At 31.2% G+C, this 18,813-nt stretch overlaps 1 protein-coding gene across 1 annotated transcript; it reads left to right on the top strand.

Moving 5' to 3' along the window:
• The first annotated feature begins 1,721 nt into the window (after window positions 1-1,721).
• On the top strand, window positions 1,722-17,057 carry LOC137926477 (pancreatic lipase-related protein 2-like). Its single transcript, XM_068770082.1, has 7 exons — window positions 1,722-1,752; window positions 9,849-10,002; window positions 10,579-10,727; window positions 11,568-11,813; window positions 12,662-12,850; window positions 16,011-16,176; window positions 16,988-17,057. Exons 1-7 carry the CDS (start codon window positions 1,722-1,724, stop codon window positions 17,055-17,057), a joined length of 1,005 nt encoding a protein of 334 aa, XP_068626183.1.
• The last annotated feature ends 1,756 nt before the right edge of the window (window positions 17,058-18,813 follow it).

Here is an 18,813-nt window from a genome sequence, read left to right as displayed (position 1 = left end):
TTTGTAAAAATGCTATTTAATTGACTCTTTAGAGTAGATTCGAGATTAAATGAATCTTCCAGCATATTAAAATTTTTCACTCATATTTGGAGATGGTCGGTTTTGTTGTTGTTATTTGATGATGAAGATAAAGCTTTTGTAAATATTTTGAAATTCTTTACGGCTCGCAAGTATAAAGCGGGCGATTCTGATTTGTACCTATATACCTAACAATATCTTATTAAAGTATGGTTAGTAGTTACATATAATAATTATATTAGTAATAGCAAGGCTATTATCAAATCTTTAAACAAATTCATATTTTTTGTTTGATATTTTGGGTAGGCAAGGAAGAATTACCCATTTTAGGTCGCAGTTACTTTTAATAAAATACATTGTAAAACTTTAATTATTCTGGTTGTCAGGTAACATCACGCGACAATTATCAACATTTGTATATACAGTTAATTTCTACGATCATAGAGGTTTCTACAATTTTATCTGATTAGCGTGGTTTTCTTTATATTCGACAAACATGGCTTTCACCCGATGTTAAATATAACGTTTTACCTAATAAAATGTCGAGCAACCCAATTATTTAACTGTGAAATCGTCCGTAGCGTTGTGTTTGCGCTCTTTATTTGAGATATAAGATACATCTATTTAGCCCAGTAACCCGACTATAGGGCCGCGGTCATTTATTGCTAGTACCGTACAAAACTCTACTGCTTAATTGTAAAACACATTGCTGGTGTATAAAACTAGGTTTGAAGAAGAAAGCTGTTACCGCGATTGATTCCAATAGTTATATTCGCGAACTATAATAAAACTGTACTAAATCTATTAATAAAAATTAGAAACTAAGACAAATGTAAAGATTTTGTCCGAAATATCTACTATATTTTATTTATTATATATTTATTGAAGAATGCTTCACGAAAACATAGTTATCAATGCTTAATATACATATGACTATCTTAACATATTCTTTCGTAATGAAAGCTTTTAAGACAATCATTACTTTTGAACTTATAAATATTACAAGTTTTTTAGTTGCAAATGTTTTAAACTGAAATAAAATATACTTTATTTTTATATTAAAAGCATTTGTTGCGTATCTTTAACAGTTAGTTTTAGGGTAAATGTAAGGCAAATTAAATATAAATTCCAAAAAAATATCACTAAAGAAATTACACTACATGTTTCTAAATCCACAAAGAATTACGTAAACTCATAATGGTGCGCTTGATGATGATTATGATTTCAGCCATAGAACGTCCACTGATGAGCTTATGAAAAATAACTATGTTAAGATGTAATTCGTCAAAATTAATTAACTTTTCTATGAAATTATTACGTCTACAAAGTTCTTTCCTTAAAATGTATTTTTATGGAGTGAAAGTGAGAGAAATACTAAATATTAGGTAGCAATTTTATCAGTTAATTGTAAACCAAGGTTCTACTCTCTAGTCATGTTTGTGTACATAGGAAACAGTTCGATTAATATGATCGATGGATGTATGGTAAGCACATACTGTGAATTACAATGCTCCCCGATATACCGCTACACAAATTTAAATTCTACTGTTGACTCTCGTAGCCAGTGAAAATGTTGAAGTCTTCGCTGACGGTACATAAAGTTGATGTAACTTCAAAATGAGTATTTTAAACTTTTCGAACCTCTTACAAGTTTATTTAGACTCGGTAAATTCTGGTTTGAGTGTCTGAATCTAAACATTGTGATGATTTTGTTTTTGATTCTTTTTTGTTCAGGTTTGTTTTAATTTTTATTAATTTATTATTTCTACTTTTGTTAATGAAACTCTAAATATTTGTTAGTTAACTGCAACGATATATATATACATATACTATTGGAGTAACACAAAAGAAAATATCAGCCTTGAAAATAAGGGGTAACCGGGTTATCATTAACTTAACCAAAATTGTTTTGCGACTGTTTAAACCCGTTTCCTCGAAATAAACGTTTTAAGGGCTTGCTTAGAAACTATTAATAAATGTGTCGGTAAAGCTTTTAATTATGAGAGTTGCAATTATGGATGCTGTATTCATTGAGAACATTGCAGAAGAGCGTTTTTTTGAACTGCTGTATAAAGTTAACTTCCTTTGAATGTTAATTTCAAGATTAATAACTGGAATGCCCTTTTAAAATTATAAGACGTTTTTAATTATATAGAAAAAATTATCTTCCTTTCTGATATATATATTAAACATCCTTCTATAAATTAAACATGTTTCTCCATATAAATGTATATATATCATAACTAGTTATCGCGTGGCATTCATTTGACACTTTTTGTGTGAAATGTGTTATATGCAATAAAGTAAACCTACATTTGAATTTTGCAAAATAATCTCGAACACGGAAATATGCCCTAATATTTTAATTTGATCACTACATAACGTAATAAGTGTGAAATTAAGCTGTGTTCAGAATAAGCTTTTACGTCAGTCATTTAATTTTCTTATTGGCGGCAATTTAAAATTAAACTTCAGGGTTATAATGAATTTACCACGCCAAAGTTTTCAATGCATTTTTTTACGATGAGCGTCTTAGTCACAATAGATTTTCAAAACGTTAGCTTTTGATGATAAAGCTCCGTCTTGTGCTACTATTTTTGAAAAGAGTTCAAATGTGATGAATTTCCGACAGCGGCTACTGGAATTAACATGGAAATTATGACAGAGAGTTAACCAGTAAATTGAAGCTAGCGTGGGCGTTGTTTTGAGCTAATTTCAAAATACTTTGCATGGTCATTTGAGCGTTAGAAAGCTTGGTGCTACTTAGATAACTCAATATGACTAGGTGCTTCCTTTAATTTTGTGCAAAAATAAGAGAGGAAGAAGCTTAAGGAAAAAGATGATCGATTCGTAATTTGCCAACATAGTTTATAGTGAAACATTTGTTCTCGAGAAGTACTGCAAAAGAAAAAAAAAACAAAGTAACAGCAGAGATACAAGCGTTTGTTTGCCCATTGTTTTGTAAAGAAGGGAGAACAACGTACATGAATAAGAGTCTTACAGAAAAACGCGTTAGCACACTCGACTAATCGAACAATAGGATATTTGACTATGGCAGGTTTGGAATTTTTAGCCCATTTTCCTTACAGTCCGACTTATCACCATGCGACTATCATTTATTCATAAAAATAAAAGAACACCCCTATCAAGATGCCGAAGAAACAGTGTTGTCGTTGGAAAACGCCGTGAAAAAGATCCCAAATGGAATGTGTCTAATGCTTCCCATAAAGCTTATATCGGATGCAACGATACATAGATTGTCAAGAGAAATATTGCAGAGCAACAAATCAGTTCATAAGTTGATATGTAGTTTAATTTTTGGTATTTTACGAACTTATACAATATTTGTGTATCATATCGTATAAGCTTATCTTAGATATTAACCTTTAACTATGGACGTCATTTTTTTGTCACACTACCATGGACGCGCGGTCTCTCGGACCGCTATGTTCTGAAGTCCAAATATTACGTAAATATCAATTTTATTTGTACACTTTTGTATTTAATGTTTTTTAGGTATATTGAAATTAAATAATTTCGAGGCTTTTAATCAATCTTTCTTTATTTGTAAATAAAATAAAGCATACTAACAATTAAAGGCACTTTTTGGCATACATTTACTAGAGATCAATTTTAGGACGAAAAACTCGAATGAATTAAACTTTTTAGAAAAAATAACAATCAAAACTATGAATATAAGGTTTAACCTAATATAAAAACGAATAAAAGTCTACTCAAATTAAAATACAAAATTTTTGACATTGGTCCAATTGTTTAAAATTATTGGCAGTCCTTGCACAAGGGTTTGGAACACTGTAAACATATGACCTGCCTACAACTTATACAAGTGTAATTGGACTTTCTCTTTAGTTTTGGTGGACAAAAACGACATGTTTCTCGCTTTAATCAATCACTACTCTCCTGGCTAGGGGGTTCATCTAGGAGCATATCTGACCATAATAAAACTCGCCTCATTGTCATTTTCAATTCGTTTGAAATACTTGGTTTTATTGCTCGTCTTTGCATATGCGGAACGACTAAAGATCGTGCTATTTTTTTTAGGAATACTCCACTTTCAATTTTTTTGCTCTGGTGCTCATTGTGTAGTACATGAGCATTTATACCACACAAGTCAAGAATGCGATATAAAATGAGCATAGGCCATCTCTTCGTTCAATATTCATTGACATTTTGAATGAAAATAACATAAAACAATAAAATAAACAAAATCATCGTTTATATTATTTACGCGGGAAACGTGGACGTGCGGTCTGACAGACCGCGGTTCAAGTATAATGTAAAATAACTCAGCTAATTTGGGGCCGCCGACACAACCTATCATCTCAATATACGTTTCGGCGCTAAAACTAAAGCTACTGAGAGCATTAAACGCGGGGAGCAAGGGGAAAGGTGTAAACTCAAAAATTACAAACTGCAAGCGGTCTGTGAGACCGCGCGTCCACAGTTAAAGGTTAATATTATTATGTTTTTCTTCAAATTAAAGCAATAAATAGTTACGCACATTTTTTAAAACCATATTATACCAATTTTGGTCGGATAAAAATTCTTTTTCGTTGTACCAATATAAATGAAGCAAAGTATAAATATAATAAAGCAAAACGGAATCAATTATGAAGAAAATAAAAATTTTTGTTTGTTATTTTTATCATTCTTATACCTATACAATTGTTATACTTATCTTTTTAAGCTATTTACGATTACTAAAGGAACATAGAGTAATATAAATGACACAGATTTAGTCGATTATATTATCTATGTGTCTATGACTATTGTGTTAAAGAATATGAAAGAAAATGATCTGTACTCAGCTGGAGCCGAAAATGTCTTCTTTCTCTTTTTTCATCTAGCCTTTTACCAAAAATTGCATCCGTCTAGACCGGACTACTCTGGTATTTAAATTGGTACTATCTCTAGAAAAATTGTTAAGTGTTGTAATAAGTAAGCTATTTAAAATAGGTAGAATTTTGTTCGTAAGAAAGCGTACTTGATTACCACGCATAAATTATGATAGTATGTAAAAGTATCGATCGTGAGATTATCATAATGATTCTCGATAAAGAAAGTTGCATATTCACTGCGGATTAAATATGCAATTTAACGCTTAGTAACCAGTTAATTAGACCACGTACCAGAAGAAACAGTATCGGTAATTACTTATTAATGACTATCGACCAGGTGTCTATTTTGTAATTATGACGATTTTTTTATTTACTTAATAAATACACTGGCACATAATTACAAAAAGAAAAAAGAATAGACTCAAAAATATTAATCTCTATTGAAAATTGCGTATGATTATTATTTTTCTACATTTCTTATGAAAAATTAAAAGATGGCTTCTTATTTATTTGTGAAATTATATTTAAAATTCTTTGTCTTCCAATTTTTAAGATCTCTTGGATCCACATGGTTGTTGATACCATGGACTCTTTCTGTGATCTAATATTAGAAACGTCAAAAGCTAAGAAAGATATAGTAAATAACAGAATAAAACCTATTTTGGAGTTTCTTGTATGTTCTCATACCTGTTTTTATGATGCATTGTATATAAAAGATAATTATAAGGTACTGAAGTAGCTCTAATATCTCCTACTCGTGAAACATGAAATATAAAAAAAAGGTTTCTAAAATTACAGTTAGTTTCATTCATTAAGTTTTACGTTAATGCACATATAAAAATGGTCTTTGTTTAAAACAACATCGGAATGTTTAAACAAACAATGGATGTAACATTTCAGTTCAGAGTATTGAACTTTTGCAAACAACGTGTTTTAGAAATTTCACAAGTAAATTAAAATTCATTAACTAGAAACATTATTGCAAAGTTTTTATGCAGGTGTGAATTGAGAAAGTCTGCGTCTTGTATACAAAGAATCGTAAAATAATATTGGTTAGTACCGATTGTGTTCATCCTCGCTGAGAGAGAGTATTATTAGTTACTATTCATAATTTTATGCACATTTCACATAAATAAATATGTATGTTCCTTTTCAATGCCTACGATTAAATAAGTCTCAAATCAAAATTTACCTCATTATATTCAAACTACAAGCAGAAGAATTGTTTGGATTGCTGATTTATTCTATTCTTGTAATAAGAAAAAAGTAAATTATTAAATAAGCACTTGCTAGAAATAATTTTAATATTAATCTGAAACGATATGAATTATACTTTTTTTTGCACATGCCAACTTTTTGTAAATGGTTATCAGAGTTGAAATGAATCTAAAGATACTGGCATGGATATAAAACTACGCGTACTTGAAAAACAATATTTAATCTATAGATAAAAAAATTCATGCACTGCCTCTTCGTTATTTTGACTTTATTGTTGACTATTTGTTATTGTGATATGCTTATGCAAGAACAAAATCTATATAGGTTTGTGTTCGGAGGCGTTATCTTTGTCTATCGCTACTACCAAGATGTCAAAGTGCCGTGTGTTTTAGAAAACCGAACTTATCCGATCATTGACGTAATTCTTACTCTTCTTTGATTTGGTGAATCAAACGCTGGGTAGTTTAATTTTTTATTAAGGAAAAGTAGCAGTGGACGTACTGCTTATTTGTCAGCAAAACGCTTTTAAAGCTTTTATAACTAATCAATCTGTGTGTACTGAGTTAACTGTAGGTGCGCAATATGTAAACTATTAAAATATATTTTACTTATATATATCACCTAGATCTATATAAAACCCGTAATATTCGTACTAATATTATTATTCTCCGGTAGCATAATATAGACTTTAAATTTAATTTTTTTTGTAACTACAGCGTTAACAATGCGTGCGGGTTTTTGTTTAAATTTTATATTCAAATTAGGTACTTTAAGTAAACGTGCGATGAATTAGTTCTTAGATGCTCTATATAAGTAAAATTTGATAGTTATAACAATGCTTTTTTCGTCGTTGACTTGAGTAATTTGTCCCCAAACTACTGATGTATATCATTATGGAGTTCACAGATGCATACGCGAGAGAATGCATAATGTCTTTCTACCGGTATCACCTTAAGATTGTCTGTAAAAATGAAATTATTAAATTATATGTAATAATTCTTTTAGACCATTAAACTTCGGTTATGTTTTCTTAAATTGGGCCATGTATAAACACACATTATTTGCACTATTGTATTTTAAAATGATTTGTAAGATACTTAATTTGGATTTTATTTTTATTAGGCACAGAATTGAAACATTAATACACAAAATTTTCATACATGATACCAAAACAATTGAACTATATAAAAACAGTTACTAGTTTCGTCCGCAGACGAGCAGAGTAAACTTCTACATATATCTATTACCAATTGTTATATTGAATGAAAAAATAAATCCCCTGTTACTATTTGATATACAATAGCTTTAAATTGCTCAATGAAAACAAACGTTTCCCTAAATTCAGTACCTAATTTTTTAAAAAAAATCAAGTATTCAAACTTGTTAATTTTCTTGTGAAATTTATCAATATTTTTGAAACATTTGCGAGCTCATATAATAATATTGTATAAAATTTCCGGAGTGTAAAGTTCTCGTATAGGTATTTATACCATATATGGTTATTTATACCATAATTGAGCTTTTTATTAGAATTTATTAGACTTCATAAGAAATTAAATTATGAAGATATAGTATTCAAATTTACATTCAGTTAGAAGATAGAAAGAGAAAAAAAACTCATTATTACCATTATCATCACCATAGCTGCCTTGTGCAAAAGTCTCAGCACAATGGTCACCACGATGTCTGGTCTTAAAAACTTATATCGAGGAAAAATGAAAAAAAAAAACTTATAGATTATTACATAGTCCATCCAGCTGGAAATAGTTATATATATACTTATGTATATAATGAAAGTGTATAATAAAATAGTAGACAGAATAGTCGTCTGGCGAAGTGTCAGCCACGATGACGTCTCACGGTACACGGCTTATTTTTTACTACTTTCCTCATTATTATTGCAGAAGCAATGCCACTGCGAGCATGCTTCGAATTCCCCTCACCTCTTGCTGAAGCGAAAATTGTATGTGTCATTTATTTCGCTTAGTAACAATTTGAATGTATATTTTTTTTGTAGCATATCAAACAGATAAATATTAAATGCACGTTCATTTTACAATTTATCTTTTTCGTACTAGCTTTTTGCGTTGTTTCTAGAGTTAATTGTAATGCTACGATGGTAATGACAGATTTTTAATTATAAATACTAAACTTAATTAGCACGGAGAAAGTATTTGTGAGTTGTTGGCAAACGTTGCTATGTTACATACATTATTTCTAGGGTATATATAATAATAACTAACTTTATTGTAAGCGTGTGTAGATTTGGTATATATGTCATAGAACCAGGAGGTGCTGTGATCGATGACGAAATATAAAAGTAACGAAACAGTAAACATTTCTTTTATTTATAATAGTTTATGTCTTAAAATTCTATAAATCATTAATTACAACTATGAAATTATAAAACAATATTAATCCCTCAATGCGTGTGTATGTGTTATAATTATCGACTGTAGAGTTAAAAAATTTACAGTACTAACATTGCTATTAAAATATAGGGGTTGATAGTAGAAAGGTGGAAATTAAGGGTTTTAAATATTTCTTAATGCTAAATTTAATGAAAATGAAATAAAAAATTTGGTCAAAAATATTAAAAATGTAGGGGCGGGCCATCCTTATCACTTAGGTGTTTGAAATACAGTTAACGACTGAATTTCAGGATTACTGAATATATGAAATTTAAATATATACAATTGATTAAAAATCGGTTAAGCCATTTCAGAGCAGTAGAGTTGTGATATGATAATTTTCTCACAAAAATTTAAATATATATATATATATATATATATATATATATATATATATATATATATATGTGTGTGTGTGTGTGTGTGTGTGTGTGTGTGTGTGTGTGTGTGTGTGTATATTTATATTAACAACACTGAAACGTAGTCTCTCAGTTGAAACGTTAGCTTTAAATTTGTGATAAAATACCTTGTCAAGCCAGATAATTCGTTAGCAATAATCTTTCAAATAGGTTAACGAATACACTATACTGGTTGCGAACAAAAACGCGCTCTTACTTGGTACCCGTCCATGCGGCTTCGAACAATGGAAGGATTATCACCAGAAGTGTTTAGTTTAGTTGCATCAATTATGTAAGGAATATATTTCTTGTCTCTGTTCATATCTGCCCAACAAACAATAAGGTTTATAAAATTGGTAATGCTAATTTTTTAAACTTCAAACTAATGACTATTTGCGAAAGTAGATGAAATTTCTTCTTATTTCTGTCTGTATGAGCATTAGCGAAAAAAGATTAATAAAATGTGTATTAACTGGTAAAAAATGTCAATAAAAAGTTTATATGTGAATACTAATTTAAATGAAACAATTTATAAAAAAATGATTGAAATTGAAATGTAATAGTTTGACAATAACTTAAAAATTTTACAATATTTTAGGATAAGAAAAATCTATGCCCTTTTATACCAGCCTTCTAACCGTTGATACCATAACATTATTTCGCCTTAAACTTTTTTAAACGGAGCTTATGACTAAAACGATATTGTAAAATCAATTTATACTAACGGACGTGTAAAGTAGGTATTTTGAAATTCGATAATTTTTTTTTAGTCTGATGTATTTTAAAATTTCGTTTAAAAAAAATTTAAAATTTAATTTTTATCTTCGAATACCCAACAAAAACCATGTGAAACCTGTTTACAAAGCATCGTTATCAATATTACATTTATAATAAGGTACTGATGATATTAAAACTACAAATGTAATAATTGCTTTGTATTTTAGTTTCAGCAGTAAAGTGGGATGCACCGACACCGTATGATCCCGTGTGGCTAGCGAGCGTGCAATCCTATCCATCTGTTTTTGACGTTAATGAAACTAGGCTCTGGTTTTGGGGTTGGGTTTATGATCAAGATGTTAAGTTTCAATTATTCACAAGGTTAGTTATGAATACTTATTTTGTGTAAAATACTTTCTAGAAATAATGACAGTGAAACCAATACTCAATGCATTGAAATATGCGATTTGATAATCGAAATTACAATAATCGCAAAGTTAATACGGTTAAACTTGGCCTATTATGGAAAGAACTTATAACCAAAAAATAAAAAAAAAGCAGTGGGTTAAACTGAGAAATATTTTTGCTTGTTGGAGGGAAACAACAAATTTATTTATGCATAAGAAGACACGTCGAAAATACTCCTTGTCCGTTTTGGTAATTTATTAATTACTAACTCATTCAAGCTTCTTCCATAATTTTATAGAATAAAATTATTTAATAAGTATCTACATACATATATATACATAGGCCTCTGGATATGTAATGCTCATTGTAGGTCGCATTCATATCAATGAAAATTTACTGTCAGTAAGTAAAGGTGTATTTTGGGTACTTCTGTGTCTTTAATAATATTACATTAACTGAGCTCATACATTTGTGACTTTGTGCACTTTCAGTAATTCATCATTTTTTGATGTATTTATTAATAACTTTTATATTTGACAAAATTTTCAGACGTAACCCTTACGATGCACAAGAACTAAAAACAAATAATACAGCTTCGTTGCGTAATTCAAATTTTAATTTTAAAAATAAAGTAAAAGTACTCACTCACGGGTGGCTTAATCATGGATCCAGTCCGATGCCGGAGTCGATTAAAGAAGGTAAAGCCTTTGTTTCTTAAGGACAGGACGTTTTAGAAACAATTTCCATACATCATAATTTGACATTACGATAATTATAATTAATAAAAATAGTTATTTTTATTACCAAAATATAAGAATTGAAACTTATTGCTTAACAAAATATTAAACCGAAGAATTTTTCGCTTGAAGTAGCAGTGAGCAGTCCAAATCGCTCGTGCAACCGATGGCTGTTGGGACTAAAGTTTCTTGAGTACCACGAGACACTAAATGTGTGGGTAGGCCCCCCATTAGGTAGACTGACGATATGGTTAAAGTTGCGGGAGGTTCCTGGATGCCAGCAGCGCAAGACCGGTCATCGTGCCAATATTTAGGGGAGGCGCATGTGTTAGTGGGTGTCTTTTGGGTGAAAAGAAGCAGAAGGGCAAATCATTCTACAGTAGGCACTGCCTGTGTCGTAGCGTGAATTAAGTTGAAATAAATATTTAAATTAGTGCGTAACAATAGACATATACTTAAAAAGATTAGGTACAGACATCTTTGTCTATACCTAATCTTGTCTCATAGATGATTAAACAAAGTAAGCAGTAGTAAAGTCTAATGGAAAAAATTAATAAAAATAAAAATAAAAAAGACGAAATTTTTAACGAATACAATATGCTAAGCTATTCGATGCTTTCAAGAAATGTTCGTTGTGTAAGCAACCATTTTACAATAGCTGAGATTGTAATTTTTTTTATATCATTGAACTTGTTATATGAATAAGGTAGTAAGGTATAGAACTAGAAATATTTGGAATTCGAGAATAATCGGAAAAGAATTGTTATACTCTTCTACTGATCTTCTTTTCTGACATTGCAGCGTATCTGAATATCAGTGATCTGAATATTATAGTGGTGGATTGGGGAAACGCAGCTAATGTAAATTACATACTTGCGAGCTACAACGTCGCCATGGTCGGCCGCTTACTAACGGAATTCCTGAATTTTCTAATCACTGAAGGAGTCTCTATGGATGATGTGCATTTAATAGGACATAGCTTAGGTGCCCACGTGGTGGGTATTGCAGGAGCTTACGTGAAGCAAGGTCCTATCGATACAATTACAGGTAACATTTTATGAAATTATTGTCTTTAAAATATATAGAACGATTATTTTCGCTCATTTGTTAACCAAAAACTTTAAAACGGTGAATACTTTGAATTATACTAATTATTTTTTTCAACAGGCTAATCAAATCTGGCAGTTCTTGTCACATTATCATTTTGTTAATTATAATTTTTTAAACCATCGATTTTTGTATGGGGTGTACCATTCTTTAAGCAAATAAGCTATATTTTCAATCCTTTTTTGCGTGTACATCTAAAATCAATCAAACTGTATACGAAGGTTAAATGTTTGACTGTAAAGGATTAAGCAAAAAAGAAACAATTGAAACCATTAACTATTATGGGAATACCCAAATTTTAATTCAACCTATTGTTTATAATTAATTTTTAGTAATAAAAAAGAAAGATGAATTATCATTATGACAAGAATTGCGGATTCTCTACGCGATCAAATCTTTAAGAATTTATAACAATGTTCTAGTAACACCTTTATTACACAAGAACAGTTGAATTAAATTTTATTTATTTTTGGGTTCTTTGGGATATGATGTTACATAATATTACTCAGCAATTGAAAAAAATAACATTAAAAACGTCAAAAACATTAGACTAGCTACATAAAAATTAACTTAATAATATTGTATAAACAAAAAAAAGTAATCTGCTTATTGATTTCTAGGCGGAACGGTGATCTGTTAGTATTTGTAAAATTAACTGAGAAGAGTTGTTCAGCTCTGTGGCAGTAAAGTGGTGTTTATTGAAGATGTATAATACGAACGTTGTCATAATTGACATATGGCGTGAATGGTTTGCTTGACAGTAATATTGTTAAACCCTCACATTTCAGGTCTGGACCCGGCGCTGCCACTTTTCACTTTAGGCAACAAAGATGCCCGTTTAGACAAGCATGATGCGCGACACGTTGAAGTAATCCACACTTGCGGCGGTTATCTGGGCTTCGCTTCGCCGCTGGGCCATATCGATTTCTACCCTAATGGCGGTACACGGCAGCCGGGGTGCCGTTTCGATTATAGAGGTAGGATTAACACTATTGTTTACGAAATGTAAACTTGGCGTTGCAAAAAATATATAACAAGGTTTATTTCTTTGTGTATTTGTAGTAACTGCAGTAACTTATCTTTCGTTATTAACAATGTATTTCAGGAATTTTGACGTGTTACCATTTTAAAGCGCTATAATTTGTAAATAAAATCTTTTAGCGAATTAAACAAGATATTAAGAACAGTTTCAACGATGATAAAAATAGTTGAAAATTATTATTTAAAAAAATTAGGAATTAAGATTGCATCTGTAATTTGATGGTTATAAATAGTACATTTAGTTATCTACAGCATAATTAAAAACTTGGCAACAAAATTAATTCGCGATTATTGTATTCTTGCTTTTCTTACTTTAGGCGTTGCTTCAAACATGGGCGTAAATTGCTCGAATGAATTTTAGAATTTGAATTTTAGTTAAAATTTTCAAATGACACTCCGAAATATGCTATACACAAAATAATTTTATAATACAAGGCTTGTATGCCACAGAGTATGCAAACCTTCGATCATATTATATAGAAGTGTTAGTGTAGTATCTTTGGAGCTGTAAACTGGAGCAGTGTTACGGTAATTGCCACTGACCAAATCGCAGTTCTGCCTTCATTGATGCCTTTGAACTGAAATGTTAAACGTATTCTGGGTAACAGCTCAAGCCGAAGTCCTCTTTCGGGGCCACAGTGCCCGGTCTTAAAAGAAACTTCTAGATTTGCCTACTATAAAGCAGGGTTTCGCTAAGAGCCATCTGCAACATGCTACATTTAAACACCGGGAACTGCAAATGCCATTCGGGAAGCAGTATAAGTTTAAAAAAAACGAAAATCGCCGTCACATCAATATGTCTCTATTAACAAAAATAAACATAGTTTTATAGCTAAGATAGAAGCCGCGTTGCACAGAAAAAAACAATGCGATATGTCTATATCTAAGGGAATCTATTTATTGTAACAATCATGTTTCCGAATAATAATAATAGTATGGTTTTGAGGGGCATCCATAGAGACAGAGGACGTAAGCGAGCGAACTGTTGACTGCGACTTCTTGAAGCCACAACAGTTTAATCCCACATATACTCATAAATGGCGCACAATTTGAAACGCAATAAGTTTATGTTACTACCGTGAACCGTCAAAATATTGCTTCATGTTGAATTAAAATGCTCTCTACACATATTCGACGGCGTAGTCTATTTTATTTTAACTTGTTTTGAGAAAAAAAAGGGTTGTTCAGCGGTGGACCTGTTATTGAATAAACAGAAAACTTTTTTACAGGAGACTTTCTTTGAACTGTATTGCTATAAACAGTGGAACTAGCACAAGATATTTTGTTCATTTTTTAATAAGCGTGTTGGTTTACATATAATTAATGGAAGTAAAATAAGATGTACTTTTTCATCGTTAGAGAGTGAATGTTCAGTATTTTAGTATCGACCGTATGCCCGCGAAAAGGCTGCAACTGGTCTGTAACCAAGGTACTGTCAAAGTATCAAAGCAGTCTTGCTTTGATACTTTGACAGTACCTTGAAGCAATATTAAGCCATGAAACACCACGAACAATAGCTGTTAGAAAAGTTCGAGGAGTGTTTTAAAGTATTTATGCTATGTTTGATGTAGCAATCATTATTTTTCTTAGTTGTTTTTTTTATTTTCAGATGTTCTAATTTTGATAATTGTCTAACTGATACGGTTGAAAGAAATTAAAAATTTTCTATTACAGCTTTAATTTCCATCAATAAATCTACCGTTTTATATTTTTAAATATTGTGTACTTTGTTGATGTTATGTATATTTAAACATAAACCGCGTTGAGTTGATCATATTATTAAATTTATATAAAGATACTATCTTTGGAGCTGTAAACTGGAGCAGTGTTACGGTAATTGCCACTGACCAAATCGCAGTTCTGCCTTCATTGATGCCTTTGAACTGAAATGTTAAACGTATTCTGGGTAACAGCTCAAGCCGAAGTCCTCTTTCGGGGCCACAGTGCCCGGTCTTAAAAGAAACTTCTAGATTTGCCTACTATAAAGCAGGGTTTCGCTAAGAGCCATCTGCAACATGCTACATTTAAACACCGGGAACTGCAAATGCCATTCGGGAAGCAGTATAAGTTTAAAAAAAACGAAAATCGCCGTCACATCAATATGTCTCTATTAACAAAAATAAACATAGTTTTATAGCTAAGATAGAAGCCGCGTTGCACAGAAAAAAACAATGCGATATGTCTATATCTAAGGGAATCTATTTATTGTAACAATCATGTTTCCGAATAATAATAATAGTATGGTTTTGAGGGGCATCCATAGAGACAGAGGACGTAAGCGAGCGAACTGTTGACTGCGACTTCTTGAAGCCACAACAGTTTAATCCCACATATACTCATAAATGGCGCACAATTTGAAACGCAATAAGTTTATGTTACTACCGTGAACCGTCAAAATATTGCTTCATGTTGAATTAAAATGCTCTCTACACATATTCGACGGCGTAGTCTATTTTATTTTAACTTGTTTTGAGAAAAAAAAGGGTTGTTCAGCGGTGGACCTGTTATTGAATAAACAGAAAACTTTTTTACAGGAGACTTTCTTTGAACTGTATTGCTATAAACAGTGGAACTAGCACAAGATATTTTGTTCATTTTTTAATAAGCGTGTTGGTTTACATATAATTAATGGAAGTAAAATAAGATGTACTTTTTCATCGTTAGAGAGTGAATGTTCAGTATTTTAGTATCGACCGTATGCCCGCGAAAAGGCTGCAACTGGTCTGTAACCAAGGTACTGTCAAAGTATCAAAGCAGTCTTGCTTTGATACTTTGACAGTACCTTGAAGCAATATTAAGCCATGAAACACCACGAACAATAGCTGTTAGAAAAGTTCGAGGAGTGTTTTAAAGTATTTATGCTATGTTTGATGTAGCAATCATTATTTTTCTTAGTTGTTTTTTTTATTTTCAGATGTTCTAATTTTGATAATTGTCTAACTGATACGGTTGAAAGAAATTAAAAATTTTCTATTACAGCTTTAATTTCCATCAATAAATCTACCGTTTTATATTTTTAAATATTGTGTACTTTGTTGATGTTATGTATATTTAAACATAAACCGCGTTGAGTTGATCATATTATTAAATTTATAGGACTGTGCGCACACAACCGGGCACACATGTATTTCTCTGAATCGATCATTTCAACTGTACCATTTACTGCCGTCCGTTGTAAGGACTACGACGAGTTGTATTACAATAGTTCTTGTCAGGGTACTGGAGAGACTCTTATAATGGGTGGCTTCGATATACATTACGGGTGAGTACCTTTTAATCTTTCACCAAATAATGGACAATTGTGTTTCGCATGTTTAAAATAATTATGTTTTAAACATTTTATACGTTTCAGTAAATTGATGCTGAATAGATAATTATATTTCAATACTGGCTCATTTTGTTAGTGTAGCTAAATCTGAATTTGTTTTCTCATTTTTACTTTTTTTTTTTAAATATATATCACTATTATCCTTTTTAAATATAAGTGGTCGCCTCTAAGAGATTGCCTTTTATTATATAACTCTTAGACTTGTAACTCATGTAGTTTTATAAACTTTTGTAACAACAAATATGTATAATTATTTCTTAGTTTTACATGTACAATAATGAATATTCGTCGTTTCAGCCCATAGGCGCGTACTGTGTGGCTTAGGCCTCCCCCAATGATATCTATGGGGGAAACACCATTATTGCCACGCTTGGCAGGCGGGTTTGGCAATCGCAGTGTGGTATTTTGATACGCAGAGGACGTCCATATAGATAAAGAAAGTATGAATTGCATAAGATTGTACCCCAGGAATTGAACCCGCGACCTACGATCGCAAGTCTCAGTCCTCTATTGTTGGGCTACCACTGCTTAAAATATGCACAGAGTATTAAATCAAATTAAAAAAAATACATGTGCAAGGAAAACTTTTTTTTAAAGTTTAGTAAATACTGAGTTATATTTATCCAGGAAACCTAATAATAAACTAATTTTAATTTCAATCTTCATGGGTGGCCGTGGATAATCTGCATTCTCATTTCTTATCTCTGTCTAGCTATTTATGTGCAATTAATTATTTATTTTTCAGAAAGGATGGAATTTACTATCTCAAGACTAATGCTGAATCACCATTTGCAATAGTAGATGAAAATAGTTGACATGAAATGTAGTATATAAGTCATAAATTGTTCTATATTTTTTATGTTTTTTTTAAAATAATAAGTGTTAATGTTTATTTTTTATATAAGTATTTGCTCAACAAACACCTAAAAAATTATTTATTAAAACTCATGTATGCTTTTGCTATCAAAATAAATTGATCAAAAGATCAATTTATGATCGAAAAAGGACATTTATGCCATTGTTAATTTAAAACTATTATAAAAGTAAACTTTGTAATAAATACGGAAAAAGAGTTTTCGTTTTAATTTGCGCTTCGGCACAAAAACCAGATAGAGCTCGTGTATAAAACGATGTAATTAACATTCCAGTTACTATTAACTTCTCTATTTGTTTCTGACAGTATAAATTAAGCTCCGCTTACGGTCTGTGGATATAGCTAATCCTACTAACACATAATTTAATATTTCTTTTAACTAAGAATGTTTAATATTAAATACATATTTATTATTAATTATGTTTAACATACGGGCTAATTAACATGAAAACACGGTAATATTTGTAAATGTATAATCTACAGTTTATAAAATAATATACTTGTTATATAAGTCAAATTTTCATCAAAAAAAAGGCGGGAAGTAGCAGCAGAAATGATTATCTCTCCTTTAGATCAATAAATCGGTGCTACTAAGTTTAAAAATCAGGTTTTTTTTCCTTTGGTAACAGAAGTGTGTAATAGCTAACGTGTTTTACAAAACTAACTAAAAATTATTCATTTATTTATTTAATATGCACCTATTTTTTCTCGATTGGTTAAGCCATGAGGAAAGTCTATGCTCAATTCTTTGTCTGCTGGCTACACGATTGATCTGTTTAGTTTTGCAATCTACCGTGACAAACAGATTCAACTTTATTGTTTTAAATAGCAAGGATATATTTAAAGGCGGTGTTTGCAAATCAGATTGTTATTTTAGTGCATCGTCAGTTTTAGCCGTAGCATGTCCACTGCCTGTCCAATAGATTTCGAATAGGATCGATAGGAAGCAGCCTGCAACGTTCTTTGACGACCTTAATGAGTTCATTTGTCCGCCTTGTGGTTGGACGACCTAAGTTGTGTTTAATGCTCCTTGGTCTTCACTCCAAACCCTTAAAATCCCAGCGGCTATCTGTACGGCGCGATATATGGCTCGACTATTGCCATTTCAATTTGTCACTCCTCAGGCTAAGTCAGTTTCTTTCGTTCGTCTAAGAATCTCCTTACTTCTGATTCAATCTCGCAGGGAAACCCCGAGCAGAATCCTGCACGTTGCAGTGGCGTAAGTTATCCTATCATTGGCTGTATACATCAATTTAATGGCCACTGCTAGACGTATGCCTCCTCCGTAGGTTTCTTATAGGAACAGTTGGAAGTGGCCTAAATCCTAAGTTTACCGTCGATAACAAAATCGTCCATCCATCTTGTTATTGGACGTCCTGCACTGCTCAATCCTGACTTCATATTATAAGCTTAAATTTTACATCCTTTTTCTAATCTTTATTAAACAATTTTTTTCAATTACATGTGAGTGTAATTCATTACACGTAATAATCGGTCAAGCATATCTAGTAATAACATTAATTATAAATGACACAATATTTTAATTAGCATCTAACTTTGGCGTAGCACTTTAATGTTAAACTTTAGTTAAATGCATTTCAATTGGTCTAGCGACTATTTCCACTATATCCTAGTCGGTTTCCTGGAGCTTGGTATTACTAATTGGATTTCCTTGTCGCAGGAAGTCGCATAAAGTT

This window comes from Battus philenor, unplaced genomic scaffold (genome assembly GCF_028537555.1).
Source record: "Battus philenor isolate CCGP_79_NKW_IND1 unplaced genomic scaffold, ilBatPhil1.0.hap1 SCAF_3, whole genome shotgun sequence".
NCBI lineage: Eukaryota > Metazoa > Arthropoda > Insecta > Lepidoptera > Papilionidae > Battus > Battus philenor.
Note: the sequence above shows the minus strand (reverse complement) of the source record. Positions and strands in the feature narration are given on the sequence as shown.

Bases quoted from the DNA above. Each gene is read 5' to 3' on its own strand.
- LOC137926477 (XM_068770082.1), top strand. From the start codon at position 1,722: ATGATTTTGTTTTTGATTCTTTTTTGTTCAG. The intron at 10,003-10,578 runs GTTAGTTATGAA...CAAAATTTTCAG, and splicing joins AAGTTTCAATTATTCACAAG to ACGTAACCCTTACGATGCAC. The intron at 16,177-16,987 runs GTGAGTACCTTT...TTTATTTTTCAG, and splicing joins GGCTTCGATATACATTACGG to AAAGGATGGAATTTACTATC.